Here is a 17,502-nt window from a genome sequence, read left to right on the forward strand (position 1 = left end):
AAAGCCTATGATATGATTGATTGAAACTTTTTGAGAGGTATTTTAATTGGTTTTGGGTTTCATTTAACTATGGTTGAATGGATTATGTCGTGTGTTACAAGTACTTCCTTCTCCATAGTTATTAATGGGAATCTACATGGTTACTTTAGAGGACGACGGGGCCTGCGACAAGGTGACCCCATGTCACCCTACTTGTTCACCCTGGTCATGGAAGTACTTACTCTAATTCTGAATCATTCGGTTAAAGATAGTAGCTTATTTAAGTATCATAATCGGTGTGCAAAACAAAAAATCATCAACTTATGTTTTGCTGATGATCTTTTCATGTTTTCCAGAGGTGATGTGAGCTCGGTAAAGGTTGTTATGGATTCCTTGAATCTCTTTAAAGATGTCTCTGGCTTAGTTCCTAGCTTGTCCAAGAGTACTATTTTCTTTTGTAATGTTCCAGATCAAACTAAACAAGTTATTGTCAATATTATGCCATTTGAAGAAGGATATTTGCCAGTTAGGTATCTTGGAGTCCCGTTAATCTCATCAAGATTGTTATACAAAGATTTCAAAGTGCTTGTAGAAAGAATGGAAAGCCGAATAAGGGATTGGAAAAATAAAATGTTGTCTTTTGCTAGTAGACTACAACTCATCAGGTCTGTTCTTTCTTCTATGCATATCTATTGGGCATCTTTTTTTATTCTTCCTGCTCGTATTATCAAGGAATTGGAAAAGAAAATGCGTGGATTTTTTATGGTGCCAAGGGCCTTTGATCCAATGTAAAGCAAAGGTTTCATGGAGTTCTATTTGCTTACCTAAAGGGGAAGGGGGTCTAGGGGTCAGACGAATAAAAGAGATGAACAAGGCACTAATGACTGCTCACATATGGAGTATTGTGAAAAACAGAAATTCCCTGTGGGTGCAGTGGGTCCATTCCTATAAACTTAAAGGAAGTAAGTTTTGGGATATTCCACCATAAGCGGGTATGGCATGGGGCTGGAGGAAAATTTTACAGCTAAGAGATACTGTACGACCCCATTTTTGGTCACTAATTAGGGACGGGAAGGATACTTCAGTTTGGTTTGATATGTGGCATGTTAACTGTCTGATTCGAAGTCATATAACACCAAGAGATATAATGCGATCAAATTTGTCTCACAAGTTCTTTATTGTTGATGCAACATTGAATGGAAATTGGAATTGGCCAACTAGTGAAAGTGTGAATCACCAACAACATATGGCTGGACTCCTTTCCATCATGCCATGTTTTCTTCCAAAATAAAAGGGTATTATACCCATTAGCCGCTAAAGTTCCAACTAAATTAACCCTTATCTCAAAACTAAATAGTAGAAAAGTATTTTAAGGGCTAAAATACATAAAATATTCATTTATTTATCTTTTCTATTTTTGGGGTGTTACAAATCTCCTCAACTCATTTCGGATCACGTCCTCGTGATCCTTACTATAATCCACAGTTCTCAAAACTCCAAGATATTCAACTTTTCGTTACTTTCTTACTTTAACTCAATTTCTTAATTCCGCATATAGTCAAACCATCACTAAATTTTCTATCTATGTAGGTCATTTTACCTTACTACTACAACCTCATATAATTCATCATTTATCCAAGTCATTTCATTCAACACAATCAATATTATTCTTGTTTCTGTACTCTTAAAACCCTTTCGTTTACTGTTTTGAAAATTCATGAATCCTAAATGACAAGGGCTTTCGAATCTCATACATTCGTAGAGATTTTCACTATTCATCTCAAAAACAAATCCCGTATTCATTCCTAGTTCATAATTTCTTATCCCCCTCACTCAAGGGATTTACTAAATACTCGTATATTCAAACCCTTGAGATAATTCCTTTTTATCTCCTAAAAACTCACGGTTTAATTAAAAACATCTCTTCTATAAACCCTTGCACAAATTAAAAAATTCCCAATACAACACTAATCAAGATCCTCTACCGATCAACATACTCGGTTCATTAGATGTATAGCATGACAATCACATAAACAACCAAATCAGCGTATTCACGTTATCATATTAATCAACTATCTTAGCCTCTTGTGCGGAGTTAGTCACAACGCCGATCCATGTCTAACACATCTTGTCATATAACAACAACTTTAACCATAATTCAATGGTCTTTATTGAATTTGGCGATAGCTAAAACTTTCTCAAATACCCAGTGGTATTTACAATGCCACGGTGGTCTTAAACCAACAATCATAATGCCATAAGTCTCAATACCTAGTGGTCTTATACCAACAATAATGAAGCCAGATGTCTCACTACCTAATGGTCTTACACCAACAATAATGATGCCACGGGTTTCACTAACCAATGGTCTTACACGAACAATAATGATGCCACGGGTTTCCCTACCCATTGGTCTTACACTAGTTTTTGTAATGCCACGGGTTTTACTACCTTATGGTCTTATACAATCTTCGATCATGCTATTGTATGTAACTTGTATTCTCATATTATAAACTCTTTATCAGATGATCGTCATCAATTCATGCATCATTGCATTCATATTCACCACCCAACTTTGGGTCCATTTACATTCTTTTTCATTTATTTATTTTGTTTACAAATCCATCGTCATTAAAAATCGCTATAACTCAAATTTTTACAAATAAACGGTTTAAACTTTAAAAGTCCTCAAAATTCATTCAAGGATCATTATTTTTTATTCATAAAAAAACTCTCGCATCTAATGATTCTTTGATTCATACTCATCCCTTTTGTTCCAATTAGTTTACCAAAACACTTCAACGCCATTTTAAAATTTGCGTAACCATTCATCAACTGAAATTTTATCAATACTACAAAAGTCCCCACTATACCATTATCCTGATGCTACTTCAATTAAATAAAACAACTCACATCCGACAAGTTTCATGCTATTTACAAATAATAAATCTCATTCTACTCATCTCGATGACTTGAGAATGTTGACTTCATTTCATCAAACATCCACGATTAAACTATAACATGCGATATATATATATATATATTTGAAGTTTCTCATCTTTCTTTTTAACAAATAAAGCGGAGCACCCTACGGGGCAATTTATTTAGACAAATAAAGTCCTTATCTAGAAGTTCCAAATATTAACTCATCAATTCTTATATCTTAACTGTAAACGAGACATTATAGAGCCTTTGCCATGGGTGTAGCACCCACATTAAGATTTTTATTTTAAGTTTCATCCGTCTATCGGGAGAAAGACTCGGCACTACATCCAAAACATTTCAATAAATTCGTCAACAACGCTGAACAATCCAACTATCACTTATCATCTTAACCTACTCCATAAACATTATCACCCTTATTTACATACTTGTTACTACCGCCTCATCTTACAAAAATCTTCCTCTAACCATCTCACCTTTACGTATTTTCCATTTTTCTATTATAATTCTTTACCAAAACATTCTTTATACTCTTTGACTTAATTCAATTTTATAGTCACATTTTAAACTTCGTAACGAAAACGAGTACATAATTTTTACAATTACTAGTTAATAATATTTATGATTCCTAATGATTAGCTTGATCAATTAATTTGATATCTTTAACATTACCTTACTTTTTTTTCTTAATTTACACTCTTCAAAATTCTACATCCTCAATTATCTTATAGTAATTAATCTTAAAAATTTCACACCAACTTCATTACAACTTAATAAATGGTACCGTTCAACTTAGCATCATTAACTGACTTAAGTTTTACTATCATTTACCTCTAAACCATCAACATCAAGTTTTACTATCATTTACTGCTCCGGAGTCTAAAGTTCGTCAAGAGCCAGAGCCGACAGTTGTTGCTCCTAGGTCTTCTTCTGTTCCTATTCAGGCTACAGTTCCTGTTTCTACTATCATGGGACGTCTGTTGGCTCTTTTGCAACGACCTCAGATGCCTCCCACAGGAACTTTTAGTGCTCGTATGCCTTCATTTGAAGCTACGATGTCACCTCATGCCTCTACATCTGATGTTGCTTCTACGTCATGTCCAGTTACTCCTCTTCAAGTGCAGCTGAGTCGTTTGTTTTGTGAGAAGAAGATGTTAGAGATGAGGGTTACAGCTTTGGAGAATCAGCTTAAGCTCGAAGCTGCCAAGCATCAAGAAGAGATGGACTTAATGACAGCATTTGTTCATTCTCTTGGTTCTAGACTTGACCAATTCTTGGCTCAAGGGGGAGATAAGAGTGGTTGTAAGGATGATGAGCTTGCAAAGAAGACTAGAGATGATGATCATGAAGATCAAGATCAAGCGAGAGATGATGATCATGAACATCAAGATCAAGCTCAAGATCCAAATCAACGACAACCGGATGTTGGTGAGCCAGAGAATAGAAGTCAAGGTCAAGATGCTGCTGGTGATACTATGGATACAAAGACTGCAGATAATCAGAGGGAGTTGCCAAGACAAACAGAGTCGGAGATTGCTGGTACAACTGGTGCTAGTACTTCTAGGACCCAAGATAAAGGTAAAGCTGTGATGGCTGCTCCAGATGCAATTACTGATGATCCAAATGACGATGATAAGGAAGATTCCAATTCGAGTAACTCCGATTCTAATTCTAATAGAATAGAAAGGGAGAATCGAGAAAAGCCAGTGAATGATCCTCATAATCATATAGAAAAAGAAAATCTTAGCAAAGGAAAATCTACTCAGGATAGTGAGTCAACTAAGACTGATTCTACTACCAATGCTTCTATAAAGTCAGATTTGCACCCTTTAATTGTGCATAGACTAGAAAAGAGATTGGGTTATGATCCACATGCTCATATGAGAGCTAGACCAGAGATTATGGATTATGATGATTATTATGATCTAGGATCACTTAGGGATCAAATGAAAGAACGGTCAGGGTTAACTCATACATCTTCAGAGTTAGATTCGGATTCAGATTCGGATTATGAACCTTAGTGCTAATGATTATTTAATGATTATAAGATAAATATGAATGTATTTGTTACATTATATATATGATATAGTATTATTTATTTTAATTTCCTTTATGTATTTATACTATTTTATTATGTGTTGACTTATGAATTTATGTTCTTTATCTTTGTATATGTGAATTGTTTGAATTGCAGATAAGCTTCAAAGGATAGGTGCATTGGATGATCTTGATGTTGAAGATGAACTAGACAGTATCAATGGTGAAGATATGGAAAAAGGAGAGTTCATTACTTCAGAAGCTGATAGAAAAAGGTTGCTTGATATACCTTATGACATTGATCGCGTCTTTAATGAAGATGAAGTTAATCAATTTGAACCAATAGCTGAAGTAGAACATCTCAATCTTAATCCAATCAGAGACAGTCCAGGTGAACCTAGGAATGCAGCAAATTTGAGTTTTGCTGTATCTACAAATATAGTTACTGAAGGACATGATAATATTTTTGAGTTATATTGGAATATTGATGCTACACGAGAGATTGATCTTAGAACATTCAATATACCTCTGGTGTAGCAAGATCCTGAGTTTATTATTGATAAAAGGGTTCCAGTGGTTGTAACTCGTGCTGGTTTTCATGTGGGTGGAAATTTGAAACCATCAATGTATTGGGAGTTTATCTTAGACAAGGATGCACCCAAGTACTTCTCAGTGATACAAAGTTGTAACTACGATCACAAAATCAGGTTATTTGTTATCAAGAGAAAAGAAGGATGCCAGTACATGTCAATAAGTCAAAAACACTTCCACTCTCCCAGTGATTCTGATATGATAGATTTGGGAAGACGATGGTTCGTTAATCTTTAGAGCAATGGACTTGCAGATTTCTACTTGAATAGATTCAGAGATGAAAGAATTAGGAATTTCAGTGATAGAGGTCTAAAGCCAGAAGATTAAGAATCAAGATGGCACATTTCGTTTTGAAGAAGATTAAGAATCAAGATGGCACATTTCGTTTTGAACAGCGAAGGATTAAATGTGTTAAGAAGATTCCCGCTATCAGATGGGATCAAGATATGCTGACAACGATGACATTTTGGTAAATAGATATCAAGTCAGGCGAAGCACAGATGTTTGTTGATAATTCACAGGAACAAATGTTGCTACGCATGTATGATCCAATGCAAGTTGTCAACTTGTCAAGAGGTGATCAGAGAAGACTTTTGGATACACCTTGTTCAGCAGTGGAATTTTGGAGAGTTGAAGAAAGGCGCTATCGCAACATTCTCGCACATTGTTTACAAGAGAGAATTCATGCGAATAGCACAAGACTTTTGTTTAATGGATAGCTTTGAAGTTCAAGTTCGAAGACTTTAAAGAGATCTAGTTGCAATCGTCAAGGGGGAGTCTGTAGATGCAGATTTGTTGTGACAATCGCAACATAGATTTGATTATCGTTTATGTTTTAGGAACTATGTTTGTAATCATTTAAATAAGAACTTGTGTTGATATTTAATGATTACGTTTAAACTTCAATATTATATCTGTTTATGTTTTGTATTGTGTTTGTGTGTTATATATTGTTATGCAGGTACAAGAACATAGAACCAAGGTTTATAAGTGTCATAGAATACTTAAACGATGGTTGGATGTTATGTACGAGCCAAACGAAGCCAAACAAAGCACCAAGGAGTTGAACCTCGTGCTGACGTCATCAGCATGTAAGACTGATCTCGTACTGACGTCAGCACGAGGGAGATCGATTGGTTGCTTAATCGGACTTAATACTTAATTAAGGCCGAAGCCCACACGATCCAATACACAACTAGTGTAAATACAAGACCTAATCTACGGAATTAGGTTAATCGTTTTGTGAATCTTAGTTAATCATTTGAAGATATTCACGAATTAAGGTTACTTGTTCCTTCGTGTGACCTCCTACACGAACCACAAGCCTTGTGCATCTCCTTGGGTTGATTAATTACTCATTAATCAGCAAAAGGCAATAGCAATCTAGTTATCTCAAGAGGATTCCGCACTCTTGACATAACGAATCACGTCTTATTACGATCCATGCAACAATAGGGTACCTTACATAGTAAGATTGAGCTATAAGACTTGTGGAAGTATAGAATTGTTTTAGAAGTATTAACACAAGTAAAAAGTTAGCTTTTAGGTTTTGATTGACTGATTATCTAGCCTCTAGCTATAGCTTACTGATTTTGTCTAAAGCTTTCTCAAATCATTTTGCATGACTATACTTTCAAATGAATTCAATATAGTAGAATACTTTAACACTTAAAATGTCCACTCATCAATTGTTTTATTTTTCTTGGACTATTTGCTTAAGGACAAATAAAAGCTTAAGTGTGGGGGTATATGATGAGCGTCCATTTTGTGATAAAAACCCCTAAAGAAAGGCTTCATTTCTATGCTTAAATGAGTTATTATTCCATTTTGTGAACTATTGGTACTTAATGAATGATGTGATCATGCAGGTTCCTAGAAGATGCGAGAGAGGGTAATTGACATCAAGTGACTCAAGAAGGAAGCCTATGAAGTTACAAGACACAAGGAAGTGGTTCGGGAGCCAAACGAAGACACAAGTACAAGACAACAGCCACCAGCGGCCACTGGCCACTTAACCAGCGCCGCTGGTACTCACCAGCGTCCGCTCCCCAGCCAACCAGCGCCGCTACTCGTTCCCCAGCGACCGCTCGTCGATCCACCAGCGCCACTAGCCCAAGAAAGCCCAGGACCAGCGCCGCTGGTCGGCCCAGATCTGAAACCGACTTAAACCCCTATTTAAGTCGAACTAACCCTCAAAACCCTAAGAGAGAGCCGATTCAGCAGCCCTAGCCGCCCAGGAATAACCCTAGATCGAAATTGCAGATTCCAAGAAGGTTTTGGAGCATCTAAACACCTTCCGATCTTCACTCTTGGTCTAGATCTTTCATCTTTATTTACTCTTTGTTATTGAACTATGTCTTTTATCTTCTCAGACTTTGTTATTCCTTTAATAATGCTAGGCTAGTAGGCTGAATACTTGTTTGGATCCATGTGATAATGTAGACGCTTATTGTTTTACTGTGTTTGTTTAGATTCTGTTGGAGTGTGCTTTACTGTTTATCGTAGATCCATGTTTATTAGTAATTCATGTTGCTATTGGTTTTATATATGAACATATTAGTTTAATTCTAATGGTTGTCTATGATCATGCACTAGGACTAATATGCTAGGATAGAAAACAACTAGTCGGTCTATAACTAGAAGTAAAAAGTGATTCACTTGTAACCGATGGATCCGAAACCATAGTAACTAGGATGAATTGAACATGAAGCTTAACAATACCAGACGCGATCCTTTGACTTGGAAACGAGCACTGTGGTCATCGGAGGGAATTATATCTGGTCATGGCTTAAGAGCCAGATAATTAGAAGATGAATTAGTAACACAAACTTTAGGTCATAATGCTTAAAACAATTAATCTAGCGAGAATTTGTTTTAATGGGTAGTGTGAGTCTAGCGACATCACTACTAACTAGGTAAAGTGAATCTAACGAGAATCTGAACCGTGATTAAGTTTCCAACAAGCTAACAAACCAGTAAGATAGTATTTGGTCGTACCATGAGATCGGAGATGCCAAACAAGTGTTTTAGTTTAAATACTGTTATTTGCTTTTTTCCAAACTATTTTCATATTAGCCTCTCGCTGCAAAGCGCGTGTTTAGATTTTATTTAATTTACTATCAAAAGTATTAGTTTATTAGGAGTTAGTGACAAACCCCCAAACAAACTAGAATTACACGTACTACTAGATTAGGTAACGCAACGCGTCCCTGCGAACGATCTCGTAACTTACCACTAGGCTATATTGCATTGGCCGAGTTCTTCGCTCGTTAAAGTGTGTGTTAGCTTAGATATTTACTTATATAACATAAATTTAAAGACAAGAATAAAACACCACCCATCAATATGCTTGGACTCCTTTCCATCATGCAACGTTTTCTTCCAAAATAAAAGGGTATTATACCCGTTAGACAATAAACTTCCAACTAAATTAACTGCTTATCTCAAAACTAAATACTAGGAAAGTATTTTAAGGGCTAAAATACATAAAATATTGATTTATTTATCTTTTATATTTTTGAGGTGTTACAGTCGTATATTGTCCTCCTTCACTTGAATGACCCTAATGGGCCTTAAACTTCGCTTGTTAGCTCATGTCGCCCTTATAGGCTCAATAGTTTTTTTAAGTGGATCTATTGGGCCTAACGGGCCAAATACCAGACTTGGCCTATTTGTCATGAGAAGTGGATACATATAATTCAAAAGATTATGTGTGTGGTTCATACACAACGTCTCTTTCCTTTATAAGGGGTTCTACCAATTGATACAAAAATTGATTTAAAGAAGAAAGTTGAAATTTACCGAAAAATTATTCGATAAATGAAGATCGAGTCTTTTAAAGAATTGACTACGTAGAAGAACTAAGAAAAAGAGAGCTAAGATTACAAAATATCTCGAAGAATTAACATATTTATTAGTATAGTATTTACCAATAAAATAAAACAGGATTGAAGTCTTTATGTGAGTCCATCTACACAAGATGTGTAATGAGAACAAAATATAACAAGATATAAAATAGGTTAGTAATAAACACAAGTATATCAAGTAACCCGACTGGTAAGTGATTCAAATCTAGATAAAGACTAGTTATGAGTCACGATCCAGATATGGATATGAAAAATAAAGAACAAGTGCTTGAAACTATATAAATACTAATTATATTCAAGTATTATGGCAATGAGTCAAGATGTATTTTTCAATGTATTTTATTTATATCTATAAACAAAATACAAGAGTTGTTGCGGAACAAAGATAATCACACTTGTGAAAATATCTAAACAACCCTAGAAATACAAATGATCTATGCGACAAGGAATTACTCGTAAGAATACTTAGAGTAATATCACACGTTGCAATTGTCAAAGTTCCAAGCAATTTTGCAAGTGTGAGAAGCCTTATATTTATAGGCAAACATGTCTTGATGACATGGCAATATGCCGTACAAATAGATTGGATGCATTTATGGATTTGTGGGACAAATCCATAACATGCTTGTTTAAGGTAAAGTATGTAAGTTTCTGTGATGTGACTTGACATACTTTATTCCCAACCTTTTGCTAAAACTTTCCCAATCCCAGGTATATGATAATTAACCGGGTAAAGGTAGTTAAAGCTGCAAAAAGACTTTCCTCGTAATCAGTGAAAAAGTGTTGTAAATACTTTTTCACTGAGCCTCTTCAGATTCAACTTCAGGTAAGATCTTCTCTGAGCTCTGCTTCTGAGATGATCTTCTTCTTCAGTCTTCAGTCTGAATGTCTTCAGTGTAGGTTGATTCTGAATCTGAAGTGAAGCTTCAATGAGCTTTATTCTGAATGACTTTAGAATCCTGAGCAAACTTTCTTCACTGAACCTCAACTATTTTGAACAAATCATACTTAGTCGATTTTCGACCTAACACTTTATTAGTATAAGCTTTAGCTAATTTATAGTTATATATATTTTTTATTATGTTCATATTTATTCTTTAATAATATTATTTTATTATAACCAAGAATTGTACAGTTTAGTTACTTTTTATATTCATACATTTATTTTAAAAGCTTTATAACATTGTCTATTATTTTCCTATTATTAACATTTACTTATAAATCTATTTTTTTTAATCGTATACATCATTAAACTATTTATCGGATAAGTACGTATATAGTAAATCCGTACATTGTATAGGTATCAGGACTAGTTGAGTATATAACCGAGTCATTGTTAATCAAAAGTTATCAACAATGCAATCTTAGCAGAATAATTACAACAAGAAAGAAACATAAAATAATGAACATGAAAATCGATCAATCACTACATACGAAGTTTGATTTTTTTTAGAATCAAGTTGGATTTTGAATTGAGAGAAACAACGGTAAATTGTTATTGCTGAATTGATTGCATGTATAAAAACTTTATATAGCCTGTTTTGTATAGATTCACTCCCTTCAACTTGACACCGACTTCAATTCATATTCTCAGTCTCCAATGTTTTCAAGCATAGAGTGAGCAACTATATATAACTTCTAAACTTTTACACTTTCGTAGTTGCTTGACCAACTTAAGTTGGTGTCTATGTATATAACAGAAAGTTGATTCGTTTAATTATTCATTTGAATATTGTTTGCTACACATGAACAAGAGGCCGGGCTTAGTTCGTATTCATTCAGTTCGTCACGAGAATGAAAGACATTGGCGATCGAGAGTAATTGAAAGTTATTTTGTACTAGGTAGTATATTTGGTATATTAAAGGAGTACGTTTTCTTGTTAAAAAAAAAAAATAAAGAAAATTAAAACAGCCGACGAATAATAATAATAATTTGGCCTGCAAAGGACCGAGACACCGAGTAAAGGAAATCTTAATTGGTATATAGGGTCTTAAATGCATGCTTCCATGTAAGACAGTGTAAATTCATTGCTTTAATTAGACGGCACCTACTACCCATGTGCCACTCTTAACTACCAAATGATCATAAAGAAGTCAAGTCCACCGCGTGTACATTACTACACCATTTATCAGTAAAACACACACAGAGAGTAGAAATGGTGTTGAAGGTGAAAGTAGAAAGTGTGGAAGATCATGATATGGAAATGTGGTCAGAGCCAGTGAGCCCAACCGGGCAGTATTTCAATAGCTCGGTGCTTTCTGTTTCTGTCATTAGTATTTTGGAGTTTGAGAACCCTCTTGATGACTCGTCAAGTCTGACCCTCATTAACAATGTCTTTCTTCCTATCAACCCTCGGTTCTCGTCCATTATGGTAATGTAATTAACCCAGCGCTGCCATTCCATCATATTCGATTCCTACTATTATTATATTATATTATATACTACTATATATTACGACATCTTTTTTATATGTTCCCTTTTCGTGTTTATTTGCAATGCATGAGTTATATGTTTTGTTAGGTAGGAACGACATATTAATTATGTATTAAGTAATTACCGAAAAGGTACTCATATTAAAATTTATCTGTATCCATATATTCTATACTAGGAAAGTAAAGTATTACTATAAATTAAATACATTCGATATATATGAATGAAAATGACGACCCAGGTGGGCTTGTTAAATCCAAATTAATTACAAATAAATTCACATGGACATGCAGTGCTCTGATTGTTAAGTTTGTGTTGTACAATTAATTAATATTTATCAATAAATATCCAAATTAATTATAAATTCACATGGGTTTTATTCTAAATTCCCATATATCGTTAATTTGCTCTTATTGCCTGCATTTTTGCGAAATTGGGTATTGCTATTGTTGTTTTATTAGTTTCTTATTTTTTTAATTTTGTAATGAATGTTGCTGTATTAAACAGGTTGATAAAGGAGATGAAGGCAAGCATTGGAAGAGAGTTGAAGTGAAGGTGGAAGACCATATAACAGTCCCTCATTTTCCTGAAGGATTGACGTTGAAGTTCTACGACAATCATTTCAATGATTACCTATCGAAAATAGCAATGGAACCACTCTCACAAACAAGGCCACTATGGGAAGTTCACATCATCAAGTACCCAACAAGCAATGCTTCTGGGAGTGTAGTTTTTAAGCTTCACCATGCACTTGGGGATGGTTTCTCTCTTATGGGTGCTCTTCTATCATGTCTACAAAGAGCAGATAACCCTTCCCTCCCCTTAACATTTCCAAACTTTCAAAAGTCCGCTAAGGCTGATACCGAGATTAAGAGCTTAATTAGTCTTGTCCCAAAGGCCTTAAGTGGTGCTTTAAACACTTTTTGTGATTTTGGTTGGAGCGTTTTGAAGAGTAGTTTTCTGGAAGATAGTCAAACACCCATAAGATCTGGAAAAATTGGAGTGGAGTTCCACCCGATCAATATAATGACAATGACATTTTCTTTGGATCAGATCAAGGAAATCAAGTCCAACCTTGATGCGGTAAGCTTCTATTTCTGGTTTACTTGATTGAGACTTTAATTAAAAGGTAGTTTTTGATCGTTATTATACTTGGCTAAAGCTATAGTTATTATGATAATTAAATAATAAACATCCATAACAATCACACTAACCACGCTATATGGCACCACACAGAAGTTATATTAAGCTCACTTATTAACTGTGATATAATAGACTGAAAACTGGACCAAGAAAGGGCGTGTTAGGCTCCCGTCAATTCCTTATTAATTAGCTCACTTATGTTGATTTTTATATATAAGCTAAAATTAATTTGACATTGCCCAACCAATAACATGCCCGGTCCACATAGATACTAAATCCAAGGATTGGTTCCATTTTTTAACGACCCAACATCACCTAAAACCACGCTAGTTGCATAGTGGACCACACCGGATTCCCGAGATGGTGTTGTGTTCTATGAAGAAAACTTGGGTCTTGTTACCGATCTTTCAAAGTTGCTTTCAACTTACTAAACCAATAAAGTTAAAGTTGAATGTATCTTGACCATTAAATTAAAATTAATGGTCAAAATTTAAAAATCATTTTTGATTCTTTACTATTTATTTTAATTTAAGGATTTAAAACCCTAACCTATAAAGTTTTTTTTAGAGGATCTCAATCCTTGTTTGTTTTTTTTTTAACTCAAAAAGGAATATAAGATTGCTAGCAAGTTACTAGAATCAAAGATACAAACAATCAAGAAATACAATGGTTACAAATTCTCGATTCTAAGCAAAAGGTCCATTGTCCGCGTGAAAATGGATCTCACTCCTTGTTACCGCTACTTAGAGCGTATCCTTCAAAATCTAAAATCATTCTTCTTGTCTTTCACCCCAGGCATACAGTATATCTTTCTGCGTTGATTGCGTAAGTGGCAACGCAATCTTAGAGAAATTCTCAAAGAACGTTCTATAGTAACCAGCCAAACCAAGGAATTGTTTGACTTTAGTCGGTGTCTCTGGTGTTCTCCAACTCTTGACTGAATCAAACTTGCTAGGATCCACGTATATTCCATCCTTGCTCACGACATGTCCCAAAAGGTTTACCTTATCAAGCCATAACTCACATTTAGAAAATCTTCCGTACAGTTTTTCCTTCCTCAATAATTCCAGTACCCTTCTCAGGTGTTTGGCATGCTTTTCCTTTGTCTTTGAGTAAATTAGAATGTCGTCGATAAACACAATCACAAACTTGTCCAAGTATGGTCGGCACACTCTATTCATCAAATCCATGAATATTGTTGGTGCTTTGGTCAATCCAAAGGGCATCACTGTGAATTCAAAATGTCCATATCTCTTTTAAAAAACAGTCTTTGGAATGTCGTCCTTGTGTACACGAAATTGATGATATCCTGAACATAAGTCATATTTTGAGAAACACTTTGCGCCTTGAAGCTGGTCGAACAAATCATCAATCCTAGGAAGGGGATAACGATTTCTGACTGTTAACTTGTCCAGCTCACTATAGTCAATACACATGCGAAATGAACGGTGACTGACTAGGTCTTATAAATCCCTTGTCTTGAAGTTCTTTTAGTTGTGTGGCCAGTTCTTGCAATTCAGTTATTTCTAATCTATAGGGAGATTTTGCTACAGGAGTTGCGTTAGGGTTAAAACTAATGCGAAAATCAAGTTGTCGAGACGGAGGTAAGCCCGGTATATCATCAGGGAAAACATCCTGATAGTCATGAACGACGGGGACATGAATTAAATTAACCTCTTTAATAGTTGCACTCATGACACGACCCTCATAAGAGTCAGACTTCTTGCCCTGAATTTCTAGTATTTCAACACTAGGTAAGGGAATTCTAACGATTTTTGCACTACATAGAATCGACGCGTCAACCAAAGACATCCAGTCCATACCAACATTGACAACAAAACTCCCCATTTCAAAAGGTACCAAGTCAATAAAGAAAGCATGATTATTAAGGACCAATGTGCACAAAAGGATGACTTGGCCTGGTCTAACTAATCCACTGTTAGCCTTTTCAACGTCAAAACATATATACATAGGACTCGGCTTAGCACTCAGTAAAGGAATGAAACTATTTGCGACTAAACTATAATCAACTCCTGAATCAAAGAGAACAGTAGCATAATGACCCTTTAGAAGAAAAGTACCTGCAACAACCTTTAGGTCGTTGCGAGCCTCAGTAGCATTTAGCGCAAAAGCACGACCTCTAGCAGCTTGAACTTGATTACCTCTATTCTGATTGGGTCTACCAATCCACAGCGGATTAGGATAGACCGCTACTTGTACTTGTTGCCCAACCCATTGAGGACATATTTTTTATAGTGCTCAGTGGACCCACATTCATAACATCCCCCGCGAACTCCAGGTGGCCTCCTCTGATTCAATGGCACAACATTCAACGGTGCTCCTTGTGTCCTTGGTTCCCTACAGTGGGTTGTTATATGTCCATATTTATTGTAATTGAAACATTTAATGCAATTTTTATTTGCAGGGTGATGATAATTGCACCTTGTACACCTAGGGTGAGGACCCACATATTTCTTTTTGCCAGCATCAGTCACTGAAAATACCTTGCCTGTTCTGTCTCTTTTAATCAGATGGCCAGACTTTCTTACTACTACTCACCCCACTGCTTTCCGTCCTTTTTGTTCCAATAGCAGTAATAGTTCCACACTGAACCAACTCCTCAATCATAGCTTCAGATCTCAATCTTCTTCCGAAGTAAGCGAGTGAACAGCCGCCATAGTCGACCTAACCAGAGGAATTAACCCACGGAGATACTTCTCGATGCCTTTGCTTTCTGGATACACCAAATGTGGAACAAGCCTTGATAGTTCATTAGAACAGGTAGTATGTCCAGCATGATCAGAACCAACCATCTCATGTTCCAAAAACTCTCTTTCTAGCAGCACCAGTTCAATTGTTGTACAAAACTTCCTCATCATCAATTCCCTAAATTTATACCAAGACATTGCCTTTGTCGCTACTCTGCCTCTGACTTAGCATTGGGTGTTCCACCAAGACAATGCAACTTTAGTAAAGGAGTTAGCTACATATTTGACCCTTTGCTCAGGAGTACATTGACTAATACCAATCACAACTTTTATCTTTTGTAACCATTGAATAAATTTGACTACTCCACCTCTACCATCATACTCTTGGACACCACATTCCTTGAAGATTTTGTAAGTACAGTTCCGGACACCTAAGTCCCCTTGGTACATTTCCAACATGAATTCCTTGATCAACGTCTTCATAGTATACACCACCCTGATCCTCCTCTACATCCTCACACTGAGCATCCTCAACTTCATTATGATGTGGTTCTTCATTCTCTGCATTTTGTGCAAGTATAGTATTAACCACTTGAGTGATCATGACAATCATGGTTGGGTCTGCTTGCATTCCAGCTTGCTCAATAGTGTTTTCATTTTCAGGTCCACCACGACCGTGTCCACGACAACTACCTCGGCCTCCAATGTAGCCTACACCACGACCAATGCCACGGACAGCACCTCGGCCTACACCTTATCCAACGCCATGACCAGTACCTCGACCTCCACCCTGTTCATTTCCACGACCAACATCACAACCTTGACCTACCTCAGGCCCAATGCCACGACCTCCGGTCTGTCCAGTTCTAAGGCCAATACCACGACCTTGAACAGCCTCTTTGTCTTCACCACGGACTCTTCCACGACCGCCGCTAGTTCCAATACTAGATCTTGTTCTTGCCATTGTCCTATAACCACATATGGTTAGTTAGGAAAAATACAATCGACGATGTTATTTTCACAGGTTGCACTCAGTAAGCTCTCTCGTCTTACGGTCTAAATGATACTATCAAGAACTTAAACTAGTCATGTAGGCCACGTTAAGGGAATACATATACATATATACTAATAATATAACCCTAAATTGTAGTTAAAATGTGGTCCAAATCTAACACTTACATCCAATGCGCTAGTGGTGTATACTGTATATATAGAGGTGATACCAACGGCTTTCCCTCCATACCCCTAGTACACCTAATGCAAGGCCGGATCACGGTAGTGATATATTCCCTATGTATATAGGGTGTACCAACGGCTAACCCTCCACTAACCAACACCCATTAAGCAGCCCAAGGTTGCTACCACACTCTAACTACAAGTGCAATTTATAAGGTCAAAAACTGTCGCAAAACAGGAGATAATCGCAATACATTGATCAGGTGTTTCCTTGCTATCGTCCTGCAATACTAGTTAGTGCCATCACTTCATCTTGCACTGATACCATTGTGTAACACCCCACCGTTGGCGAAAATGTGAGGTGTCATGAAAAGTATAGCACGTCATGGAATTACATGGATACTGCTAAATGAAATAGAATATAATAAATATACTCCCAAAATATGAGTTCAAAGTCATCAAAATGCTAGAACACCTAATTACAATAGATCCATTAACTAAAATAGTCCAAGGCATGTAACCTTAAAGTCTAATAAAAGAAAGAGGAGCATAAATATCCGATTTCCAATTCTAGCATGCAGGTTCCCTGATTTGCTTGAGTACATGAAAAGTATACTAAAATCTATCA

General features: G+C 36.1%; 1 protein-coding gene across 1 annotated transcript in view; it reads left to right on the plus strand.

Annotated features, from left to right (window-relative positions):
• Positions 1-11,487: 11,487 nt before the first annotated feature.
• The window catches only part of LOC122584904 (wax ester synthase/diacylglycerol acyltransferase 4-like), a 31,749-nt gene continuing 25,734 nt past the window's right edge, over positions 11,488-17,502 (plus strand). The window contains exons 1-2 of the mRNA XM_043756980.1: positions 11,488-11,788; positions 12,355-12,930. Coding sequence (XP_043612915.1) covers positions 11,573-11,788; positions 12,355-12,930 — 792 coding nt within the window. The 5' untranslated portion in view covers positions 11,488-11,572. The remainder of the gene's footprint in view (positions 11,789-12,354; positions 12,931-17,502) is intronic.

Source organism: Erigeron canadensis, chromosome 1, assembly GCF_010389155.1.
Source record: "Erigeron canadensis isolate Cc75 chromosome 1, C_canadensis_v1, whole genome shotgun sequence".
NCBI lineage: Eukaryota > Viridiplantae > Streptophyta > Magnoliopsida > Asterales > Asteraceae > Erigeron > Erigeron canadensis.